The following is a 12681-nucleotide window of genomic DNA, read 5'->3' as shown; positions in this document are numbered from 1 at the left end:
GTGTGTGTGTGTGTGTGTGTGTGACAGTACTGGGGCTTAAACTCAGGACCTGGGCACTGTCCCTTGGCTTTTTCACTCAAGGTTAGCATTTAAGCCACCTTCCATGTCCAGCTTTATGCTGCTTTACTGGAGATAAGGGTCTCACGGTCTTTCCTGCTCAAGACTAGTAACTCATTTTTTAAAACATTGACTATATAACTTGCCTCAAACTTGGCTCAATTGTGAGAATTCACTACAACCACAGAAACCATGGTGTTCAAGCTGTTGAGAGGACTCCAAACCACAGCAGGGCAAAGTCGGGAAGGCCGTGAGCTCCAGGCTTTGTTGCAAGCTAGCTGCCGCTTACCAGCTTTGGGATGGGCCAAGACGGGTGCATTCTTGGCGCTCCCTAGTTCTAATCTCCATCATGAGGAATACTCGAGTAGCAAAAGCAATAGCAGTTGTCAAAGGACCCTTACTACAGTTCCTCAGAATATTTTAGACAGTACTCTAATGAGAACCTGTCCTCTCTACTCAAGGATATTCAAAAAGCTGATGAAAACACGGAGTCCACCACGTGTTCCACTGAAAGAGACACCAGCACTTTGTCTCTGGGTGCTGCAAACAGCATCCAGCCGGACTGCTCAGGCAAGGCTGAAGAACCCACCTGCAACAAACAGGTAACTCTTCGCCTGCCAGCACGTTTGTCCCACATGCTCTCCAGTTTTGATTTCAGTCGTACAAAATTGATGGTTAATACCAACGACACATTAACATCACAAGACAAAATCTTTCCCAAACCTCCCCAGGCATCTCCTAAGACTACATTTATGTCACAGCTCTATGTTGGGGACAAAAAAATATCACATGAGAATCTCATTCTATCCATGAGCAAGCAAGCCATGGGCGAACACAGTACCTTGAAGTGAGGGGTGAAGATGGCCTGTGATGCTCAAGGTTGAGGTAACTTATGCAAGAATATAATGCACCCCACTCAAGATACAGGCCAGCTCTAGCACATACAGCCCAGCCCTCCACTCCTAGGCAGAGCCTGAGAAGCCCTGCTCACTGGAGCAGAGAGACACAGTCCCACAGTTCTCCTCCTCACCTCACCGGAGCCCCATATTGCTGCAGGTGCACCCCAGGACCGCTCTTCAGTCTCCACCTGACTGAAGGCCCTGTTTCTCTATCTCCATTCTGCCTCTTTCCTCTGAACTTTCCCAACCCCACCGTAGGCCTCAAAGCCTCACTCTGGATGTTCTTTCTCCTCAACACTCCGCCATAAAAGGCATTTTATTATCACCCCAGCTCAATCCACACTTTTCCCAGCCTCCATTCCCTGAGGCCTGGCCCTGCCCCTACCTACTGGGTACTGCTTCTTCAGTTGTTACCACACAGACTGGCATGCCTTGAAAGCTTGTACCCTGACCCCAGTGTGTGGGGGTTAATCAATAGCTTGTTGGGGAAGACGGGGTGTCATATCTCCAGTTCCAGGACCACTGCTGCCTCCCAAACTGGAATTCCGTGCTTTTCTTGGGTCTGACAGATACTGAGCTGCCCTTCTTCCTCCCACTGTCTTCTACCCACTCTTCTCCATCGCATGTGTCAACGACCACCTCAATTCCCTGGATTACTCGTCTTAAAGCCCTCCTTCTGCCCTTGGCATCGCCATCCTGTTCGTTGGTTTATGAGTACAAAGCTGATATACAAAGGGGTTACAGTTACATAAGTCAGGTAAAGAGTACGTTTCTTTATGGACCATGTCACTCTTTCCCTCTCTCTGAGTTTTTTCCTCCTGTCCTTCCCATAAATTGTACCACTCACTTTCAACATCATGTCCAGTGAGTACTGCTTTTAACTTAGATCCAATTCATTCCATTGTAGTAGTTAGTCTTTGGGGTTTTCATAATTACACTCTTCCCTTTTGCCACTAGCTTTGATTTTTAAATTTATTTAAATAAACAAGAAAAATATGTTTAACTTTGAGCTCTGTTCTAAGCATTTAGTGGCTTTTAAAGCTATGGTCCATGACCTCCAAAGGACCCCTGACACAATTCTCTGATAGAATTCACAGGAAATTAATCTGAATGGGTAAAAACATACTAACCCTTGATAAAAGTATAATATCTATTCCAATTATGAATATAGGCAAAAAGCTACATGTTTTTCTGTAATGTCACCAATGAACATCACAGAAATATTCATATGTCCCTAATACTCAACATAGTAAAACTTACTTCAAGAATCCAATAAAAAGCAACTATTCAGGGACTGAGAATGTGGCTTAGTGGTAGACTGCTTGCCTAGCTTGCCTGAGGCTCTGGATTTGATTCCTTGGTACATAAATAAAAAAAATTAATAAAATTAATTTAAAAAATTTTAAAGCCATTAGTCAACCAAAAAGGAAAATGTATCCAAAATGAAAGAGAAAAGAAAAACATCAATAGAAGTAAACTCAGCAAACGGAAAAGATCAGATAATGTGATGTCAGGAAAATGAATCCTTAGATATGTATTTTAATGTTTTTTTCTTTCATGCATGTGTTTCTAACGCATTTATAAGATTATCTCTTTGTTGCTTTGTATGTCCCTCCCCCACAGTATAACCCCTGCTTTCACTATATTTGATATCAGTATAACTTGTGGAGGAGATGGGGAAAAACCATTTGTTTAAGGATACAGGTGGACCTGTTGCAACAATGAGAAGTACAAGTTGTCATGTCCAAAACGAGCTTTACAACGTTGGTGCGGGGGGGGGGGGGGGGGGGGGAGGTTGGGGGTGGGGGGGGGGGGGGGGAGGCTGGGAAGGGATGTGAAGGGTAAACAAAGGAGGAGGATGCAATGCTTGGTAAGAAATGTACGCATTATCCTGCCCATGTAATTGTAACCCCTCTGTACAGTATGTTCACAAATAAAATTAAATTAAATTTAAAAAAAAAGAAGTAAACTCAGAAATCACACTTTGTAGAATAATAGAAACACTAAACAATCATTTTCATTAGATTTTATACATTGATATTTTAGAAAGGGAGGGAGAGAAGATATGGAAATCATTTGAAGGAGTAATGATTTTTAAAAATTCAAAAATATTTGATGAAAACTTCTGGACTGAATGAGCAAGTAAAAATAGAAAACACACAACTAATATTAGAGATAAGATGAAGTCATTATTGATTTTACATATATTAAAAGAATAATAATCTTATGAAAGCATTTATCCTAACAAACTCTGCAGCTTAGATGAACTGGAAAAATTTCTTGAAGGACATAAATTACCAAAACTCACTCAAGAATAAATCGATAGGGGCTGGGAAGGTGGCTCAGTGGTAGAGCGCTTGACTTGCATGCCTGAGGCCCTGGGTTCGATTCCTCAGCACCACATAAACAAAAAGAAAAAAAAGCTGGAAGTGGCCCTGTGGCTCAAGTGGTAGAGCTAGCCTTGAGCTGAAGAGCTGAGGGACAGCGCCCAGGCCCAGAGTTCAGGCCCCATGACTGGACCCCCAAAAAAAAAAGAATAAATCTATAGCTTGAATAATGTCAAATCTTTTAAAATCTCAAATTAATTTTAATAAATTTTAATCAATTCAGTTTATTTGTGGTTAGAACCATTCCCATGAAGAAAGTTTTAGCCCCAGTGGTTTTGCCAGCAAATTCTATAAAATAGAAAGTTGATCTCCTGAGACCATGTTTATTATTTGTATGTTATTGAAATTAGACAACAGCTTACAAGAAAATTATACATACAATTACTGCATATATGGAGACACTCATAATAAAACTTAACAAGTCTAATCCAACAATCCATAAAAGGAAAAGTAAATCACTATCAAGTAAGAATTTTATAAGTGGCAGAAGGTTGATTTAACGTTCAGAAATTCATATTATTTTCCTAATTAAAAAGTAAAAGGGGAAAAACTTATTTTAACTAATGCAAAAAGAGTCCACAAGCTGGTGTAAGTATAAAATTTCAAAAGCACATGTTCTTACTATATGAAATTAATTGTTCCATTTTAGAAGATTTCCTAACAGAAATCAAAGTCAATGTAGATGAATGCTCAATACAGCTTCATTTTTAATTATGCAAAACTGGAATCCAAGCAAACTTACATTAACAAGTGAATGAAAAAATAAATGGTGGTGCATTCATATAATGGAATAATCCTCAGCATTTGAAAGGACTGAAATACTAATTGATGGAACAATGGGGATAAAACTCAAAATAATTATGTTGGGCAAAATAAATTAGATGAAAGATGAGAGCCAGTTGCTTGCAACTGTAATCGTAGCTAGAGACTGAGAGCTAGAAGCTTAAGTCTCAGGATGAACTCTGGCAGAAAGGTATGTGAATAACTAGCAAAAAGTCAGGCTGGAGACATGGCCCAAGTAGTAGAACACCAGTCAAGCAAGTGCAAGACCTGAGTTCAAAACCTAGTACTGCCAAAAAATAAAAATCCATAACATATGAATGCATTCACATTAAATTCAAAAAAGAACAAAGTAAGCAATCTAAGCAGAAAGTATATCAGTAATTTCAGGAGGGGAGAAGGGAAGAATTAACCATGAGAGAGGCTGGAGAAAAGCAAGATAAAACTGATGGAGCTAATAGCTGTGTCTATTTCCATGAGTATGTAGGTCTGGCTAAACTTACCAGCTTAGACATTTTATGTATGTAAAAGTTATTGTTAGGAATAATGGCTCAATAAAGCTCTAAAACACAGCAGATGAAAATTTTCATTGTGTAGGAACAGTTTTTCTTTATAAAATTCTTTCCTCTGTCTTTAAACTATATCTATTTCTTATTCTTATATCACATTTAAGACTACCCTATATATAATATATTTAGGTAGCACCATATCTTCCACAGCTTTACAGAAGGTATTCAAGTGTTTTTTTCTTGTTTAACCTTTTTTTCTTCCTATCTGTTGACACAAATTAAATGATATCCGTTTTAACCTATTATTATTCCAGAGGCAAAAGGACATCTTCCATAAATTATCTGTGTAATATAGACTATCCAATAGGGACAAGCTGCCCCCTCTTCGCTTCCTGACTCTGTAATTTACTGCTATTATACCCTGGGACATGCTAACCTTAGTTTCACCTCAAAATAAGGTAATTTTGTTAAATATTATGTTTAGCACTCTACAAAACGCAATGCACAACTTTCCTAATTTCCATGCATTCTTGTGGACAGTTAAGTAACTAGGTTAAAAAAAAAAAAGGAACCCTCTTCTGATGATTGCTTCAGAAATTTTCAGGAAGAAAGACAACTGTCAGATGTTGAAACAAACTCAGATTAGGTTCAGGATTCTGAAAACAGATTTCAAAGCTGGTAGAATTATCAAAGTCCCATTGTCCAAATGAGAATTTGCCAGTCTAAATTAAAGCCAGAGTCAGAATTAGAAAACTTATTTAATAGTCTTTCCTGAGGAATTCTCTGATTGTGAGTTAATAAATACCAAGATTATGAGTTAATGCCACAAAAAATTTATCTTGTGAATAACTAAGTCTTTTTTTGTCTGGTTTCCTACTCAAAATAGTGACTTTGCCAGGTGCCCAGTGGCTCAAACCTGTAATCCTAACTACTCAGGAGGCTGAGAAATGAGGATCAAGGTTTGAAGCCAGTCCAAGCAAGAAAGTTCATTAGACACTTATCTCCAATTAAGAAGTAAAAAGCCAGAAATGAAGCTATGGCTCAAGTGGTAGCATGCCAGTATGAGCAAAAGAAATCTAAAGGACAGCTTCCAGGCCCTGAGGTCAAGCCCCAAGGCCAACACAAATAACAATAGTAATAAGAATAACAATAATGATTTACCAAAACCTTAGACCACATGAAGGAGACATTCATCATGCTATGATCTATCCTTCGGGAACTGTGGCCACTGTCCTCTCTCCCTGTCCATATCCAGGAAGTCTGGCAGGTACCACCCTGCTTATTAGCACTGAGCTGCTTTCTCTATGGAAAACCCAGGCTTTTGTATAACACAAGCCTCTGTCTTTAATAATATCAGCAACAGTCATGTCTGCTAACATTTATTGGATGTTTGTTGTGTACAAAGTCCAAGTTAACTTACATTCTAAAAATAATCCTACTGGATGCTTATGACTCATACCTGTAATCCTAGCTACTAAAGAGCCGGAAATCTGGGGATCTGGGTATGAAACCAGCCCTTGCAGACAAATCCGATAGACTTTTACCTCTTACTGAAACAGAACAAAAAGCCAGAAGTAGAGGTGTAGGTCAAGTGATAGAGCCCAGTCATGAACAAAAAAGCTAAAGGAGAAACCTAGGCCCTGAGTTCAAGCCCCAATAGGGGCACAAAAGATAGATAGATAGATAGATAACCCTGTAAGATGAGAACTGATGTGTCCTTATTTGAAAAGATGAGGAAAGTGAAATTCAGTGAGATAAAATAACATGCTCAGACAAACTAGCATTTCACTTGTAAATAGGAAGCCCAAAGCAAGTTTGTAGAAAAGTATTAGAAAAAAAATATTTGGTAAATAAATGATGAACCTAAAACACTTTGAAGCTTCAAATCCTAGTAACACTTTTACCTTCTACATTTTCTTTGCTTAGTTTCTACCAAGATTTTGCCCTAGGCTATGCTGTGAGACTGAACTGTTAAATAAGAATGATGAAAAGTAGACCTATTATTTTTTTCTGTGATTCATGGCTATCAGAACATGTACACTAATTTTCAGCTTTTGAAGGAGAGCCACTGAGTGAAATGCAATGCTGAGATTGTGCAAATAGTCCCCTTAGAGAATAACTCCTTTATGTTTCATAGCACAGGCAATGAACATTTTCTAAGGAAAATGTTTTACCTTGCTGCTGATGGTGTGTCCTATGTTACATAACAGTTCTGTTTGGGAGCACTCAGCTGTTCTGACTTGCACTGTGCTCTCAAACTAGGGGTATTCACCAAGGTATTTCATTTATAGAGACGTCTTCCTGAAGTTCCTCTATTGAAAATTTTTAAACTAAACAAGTCTGAATGGCCCTTTGTGGTCCTGGGGACCTTAGCTTCTGTGCTAAACGGATCTGTTCATCCTGTCTTTTCGATCGTCTTTGCCAAAATGGTAACGGTAAGTACAATTCATTTGTGGATGTGTTTACAGTCATAATAAAGTCTGTCAGAGAGAAAACAGACTTGCTGTACACTTACCAAAATGGGGGGAAGGGGACTTTCAGCAGCTCAGTGGTTTGTCCCTAGACTAGGGCCACGGTAGGAAGGTTATCTCTTTTCTTGGGAGATAAACTGCATCTATTGTACCATGTTTGGCTGTTAGCTGAGTGATAAGTAAAGAACTTGCTCTGTTTTCTAATTTTGGATTCAGCATTGTATCAGCAATCTTACTTAAGCACTAAAGCAATAAAACAGGCAAATACTACTACCCTCCTTTCAACTAGCTGAAACAATGACAGTGTTTTATTACCAGCCAGCTCAGGGAGAGGAAAGAAGAAACTGGGATTGTGCCAAAACAAAAAACAAAAAAACAAGAGCTGGCTGGTTTCTGGCTCAAAGATCTTACTAGATCCGTGCATAAATACCAATATAATGACGAACTTTATCCATTTCTGGGGTGTCTTTCAACAGGCCCTGTATCACAGAAACCACTCTCAAGAGAAGGATGTTAAGAAACTTAAGTTATTAAGAGTTTTTAGAAATAATAATTCGAACCAGGCACTAATAGCTCACACTTGTTATCCTAGCTACTCAGGAGGCTGAGATCTGAGGATCACAGTTCAAAACCAGCCCAGATAGGAAAGCCAATGAGACTCTTATCTCCAATAAACTACAAAAAAAAAAAAAAAGGCCAAAAGTGAAGCTGTGGCTAAAGTGATAGAGTACTAGCCTTGAACAAATAAAGCTCAGGGGCAGTACCCAGGCCCCTGGTTCAAAACCCAAGACACACACACACACACACACACACACACACACACAGAATTCCAACATCCTGATGATGGGGCCGGGGGTTGGGGGGAGGTTGCCAGGACTGAAGCTTGATCACAGAGCCTAGGTGCTGTCCCTTAGCGTTTTTTATTTTTGCTCAAAGCTGCCACTATGCCACTGGCACATTGTAGCTTTTCTGTGAGAAGAGTCTCACAGACTTTCCTGTCTGGGCTGGCTTTGAACCATGCTCCTCAGATCCTGAGTAGCTAGGATTAAAGGAGTGAGCCACTGGTACTCAGCTCAAACTGATGCTTTAATGGAAAGTATGCTATGGTATTAAATAGCAGAGACAAGACTCATGTGTCTGATAATGTATTTGCATAGCAAATATCAGAAATTCAAAAGTAAATTAAGTTTATTACTAGTAGACAATAGAATAACACTATGCTTTATCCCTCAGAAACACATAATCTTTTATTATATTGCAATTCATTTAGAAAATCTGATGTATCTACACATATTAGGGTTTGGAGGGGGGTCTGTATATTTTTCCTTTAAACTCCTGATGGAAAAATCTGTTCCTTTTCAGATGTTTGAACATGATAACAAAACCACATTAAAGCATGATGCCGAACTTTATGCTATGATTTTCGTCATTTTGGGCATTATTTGCTTTGTCAGTTATTTCATGCAGGTAAACTTTTGGGTAGGGGTTGTATGGGGTTTAAACGCAGGCTCTTGCACTTGCTTGGCAGATACTAGACCGCTGAGCCACACCAGCAACCCATGTTCACACTGGTTATTTTGTGATTGAGTCTCACTACCTGTCCAGGCACATACCTAGACTGTGATTGGCCAATTTTAGACTTCATCCTAGCTAAACTGAAAGGCATATGCCATTGTACCCAGCTATTGGTTGAATAAATGCCAAGGCTGGCCTCCAGCCATGATCCTATTCATTTCAGCTTCCCAAGTAACAAGGATTGCAGGCATGAGCCGCCACCAACAGCCAACACTTGGCTTCATATAGGTAAATTTTTCGTAAATTACACATCACTAAGCAGGATTACTTCTTGATATTGTCATCTCAGAGTTAAAAGTATAATTAAATGTCACAAAGACATAGAAAAGTGCTTGGAATAAATGTAGATTTTTCTTTGTTTCCTAGGGTTTGTTTTATGGCAGAGCGGGGGAAATTTTGACCATGAGATTAAGACAACTGGCATTCAAAGCCATGTTATATCAGGTCAGTGTTTTCAGCCGTAATTTTCTTATCTTATTTGAAATGCATTATAAATAATTCCAGTTCTTAATTCTTTCTCTAGCATTTTCTTGGCCTCATCTTTTCCTTAAATCACTGAAAAGCATGCTTTTTTGTTTTGAGCAACGAAAATCTGATCTCAGCATCTTTGTTGTGCATCTTTCTAGCCAAGCACTGGTAGCTCATGCCTGTAATCCTAGATACTTATGTGATTGAGATATAAGGATCATGGTTTGAAGCCAATTTGGGCAAGAAAGATGCAACTTTCATCTCCAATTAACCACCAAAGGGACTGGGAAGGTGGCTCAGTGGTAGAGCGCTTGCTTTGCATGCATGAGGCCCTGGGTTCGATTCCTTAGCACCACATAAGCAAAAAGAAAAAAGCCAATTAACCACCAAAAAGCCAGACATAGAACTGTAGCTCAAGTGGTTGAATGCTAGCCTTGAGCACTAAAGCTCAGGGAGAACATCCCAGCCCTTAGTTCAAGCCTCAGTATTAGTACACGCAAAAAAAAGTATATCCTTCTAATAAAAGCAGGACTAAAATCATGATGTTGGAATGGAAAACGGGGTTAATGGTCCATGTCTGTTCCTTGCATTTAGTTTAACAAGATTTTGTTTTATTTTCTGGTGCTGATACTGGGACTTGAACTCAGGGGCCTGGATGCTGCCCCATAGCTTTTGTGCTCAAGGCTTACTCTGCTACTTGAGCCACAGCTACACTTCTGGCTTTGGGGTAAGAAGAGTCTGATAGACTATCCAGCCCAAGCTGATTTTGAACCATAATCCTCAGATCTCAGCATCCTGAATAGCTAGGATTATAGGCATGAGTCCCAGGCACCCAGCAACAAATCTGTCATCTAAAACATAATGTAGTATTGTTTGATCATGGGGATGAAAGATAAATTAGAACTCAAAACGAGAACATTCCTGAGGGTGAGGAACTGAACATTCCTCTAGTTCTCTTCTAAAGGTCAGTTGACGTTCTTTCCCTCCACTCTTGAAGCGGTTCTCAAGTCTGAACCCAGGTAACATTGGCCCAGCTGGCAGTTCTACCAGCTGTGAAATAATTACCACAAGGTGGATCAAGTAGCAGCAACCTCTACATTGAGTCTTGGGGGAAAACATTTCAGATTGGCACCTCTAAAATTCCTTCATGACGCTGAGATAGATTGGGTTACCCTGAAATCCAGTAATCACTGGAGCCCTTTGCCTTACTTTTGGTCTGACAAATTCACACAGCAGGAGCAAACAGATTCCTGCCAGGGTAATTTCTTTGCAGAAATAGATTTACGGTCATTCTGGATGATTCCAGCAAAAACCAGTTTTTTCTATCACATGTCTTTGAGGTGTAGGGCTGCCTTGAACCAAAAGGCCACAGTCTTTGTACCCTTAGGCAATCCCAAGATAGAAAAATGCAGAGATCAAAGTTGGGGGGTTCACTTGACAACCTGAGGCTCTGAAGCACCACCTACTCAAAAAAGGTACTCATCTGGTACTTAATGTACCAGAAACTTGATGTGATTGGTGGAGGAAATAGGTGGGATGGAACAAGAGAATGATGGAATGATGACTCTGATCAAGATGCACTATAAACATGAATGGACATGTTAGGTTGTAAATTGGAGCCCCTGAAAAACCATTTTTAGATTTAAAATAAATTTTAAAATCAAAATTAAAAGAAAAAAATAAATTTAAAAGGTCCCATCTCACATGCTTCCTTTATATTTGAGGCATCCCTTACTTGAGAAAAATAAAATAGGAGCTGGGAAGGTGGCTCAATGGTAGAGCGCTTGCCTTGCATGTCTGAGGCCCTGGGTTCAATTCCTCAGCACCACATAAGAAAAAAGAAAAAAGCCGCAAGTGGCGCTGTGGCTCAAGTGGTAGAGTGCTAGCCTTGAGCTGAAGAGCTGAGGGACAGCACCGAGGCCCAGAGTTCAGGCCCCACGACCAGGCCCAAAAAAAAAAGAAAGAAAGAAAATAAAATTCTACTTGAAAGATCATAAATTGATTTAACCACTGAACATATCTCTCCTGTTACATCTGGACTTTGTACAATGTATGAACACCTTTTGTCTTTACTTCAAGTCTTTCATAAAGGTGAGACTATATTTAACTAACATTTTTCACACTTGTTGACAATTTCTGCTTGTTTTGGTCTTCATGAATTCATGTTTTTTTCTCCTGTCCAAGAATATTACATCTTTCTAGAACATTCTGTAAATGTTTTCTGAAGACTATAAATTGTAATGTTTTCTAAGCATAACTTTGAACTTCCTATCTATCTACAGAATGCTTATAAGAATAGAATCTCCTGATCATAAGTCAGGCTAACCAATAGTTGTTCATCTCAGTTTCATGATTAATACTGGGTATTAATCCTTTTCCTAAAATTAGTCATGTGAACACTAACAGTAAATTCTTGGATAAAATAAACATGTGCAAACCTATAAGCCATAAACTCTGCCTTTTAAAAAAAATCCTGCAAATGCACCCAGAAAACCCATTCTACTTCTCTGATGTTATTAAATTGCCCACAAAAATCAATGCAGTCCCTTTTAGTATATTACTTCTTTTCCATTGTCACCCCTCAACATTCTCTTATATATGCTTCTTAAAATTGGAGGGAGATTGTAGTTTATTTAGTGTTTCCTCTGTAGCCTTACAATTTTTGCTTTGTCTATAGTATTGAAAGCTCTAAAATTTTACTTAACTTTTATTGCTTGGTTTTTGTCATAAGATAAAACTTTGAAGACCTAGAAAGCATGCTGGGGCTTGCAGGGTTTTTATAACTATTTTGAACTCTCATTTTAGGCATAGGTATTTCTAAAAATCAGACATAGTCTTTTTGTAGCTAGAAAAATCTGTATTTTATGTGATTACTTAAGTTCCTTTCAGTAAAAAAGAAATATTCTAATTGTTGCTGACTTCCTTGATTGTAAATAATTTATTGCTTCTTGGGTCTTAAAACTAAGCTTATATTTTTAGTGGTAAATATTGATCTTTGGAGCAGGGGTAGGGGTGGGTGGTTAACAGATATGAAGTTGATTTTTGCCCAGATCCCTTAAATTGGATTAGCTATGGCTTCTGGGAGGAAGGGATTGTTTTATCCTAAATTCATTGTATTGGCTGTGACCTTGCAGGAATTTCAAGAAGGACTTAAGTAATCTCCAAAAGGACATGAAGGATCAAGTCCTACAGCAGGAGAAATGGGGGAAATGGATGATGAAACTCAGCTGTAGGAAGTGGAGCTGTGGCTCAAGCAGTAGAGCACTAGTGATTGAGGAAAAAAAAAAAACCCTCAGCTGAGGAGCTTGAGCTGTTAAACAGGATAATCAAGACAATGGACTCTGCACCCTGGTTGTGGAAGTTCAAAGCCTGACAGCAGCTTTTGCCAGCTGTGATCTTAGGCAACGTACTTCATGTCTTAGGCCCTGGGTTTCTCATTTTTGGGGAGGTCCGGTCGTGGGGCCTGAACTCTGGGCCTGGGCGCTGTCCCTCAGCTCTTCAGCTCAAGGCTAGCACTCTACCACTTGAGCCACAG

At 39.2% G+C, this 12681-nt stretch overlaps 1 protein-coding gene across 1 annotated transcript in view; it reads left to right on the top strand.

Moving 5' to 3' along the window:
• The window catches only part of Abcb5 (ATP-binding cassette, sub-family B (MDR/TAP), member 5), a 77504-nt gene that overhangs the window by 31696 nt on the left and 33127 nt on the right, over positions 1-12681 (top strand). Inside the window, exons 15-18 of the mRNA XM_013023984.1 lie at positions 519-659; positions 6924-7067; positions 8466-8570; positions 9045-9122. Coding sequence (XP_012879438.1) covers positions 519-659; positions 6924-7067; positions 8466-8570; positions 9045-9122 — 468 coding nt within the window. The remainder of the gene's footprint in view (positions 1-518; positions 660-6923; positions 7068-8465; positions 8571-9044; positions 9123-12681) is intronic.

The sequence above is a fragment of the Dipodomys ordii genome, unplaced genomic scaffold (assembly GCF_000151885.1).
Source record: "Dipodomys ordii isolate 6190 unplaced genomic scaffold, Dord_2.0 Scaffold72, whole genome shotgun sequence".
Lineage (NCBI taxonomy): Eukaryota > Metazoa > Chordata > Mammalia > Rodentia > Heteromyidae > Dipodomys > Dipodomys ordii.
Note: the sequence above shows the minus strand (reverse complement) of the source record. Positions and strands in the feature narration are given on the sequence as shown.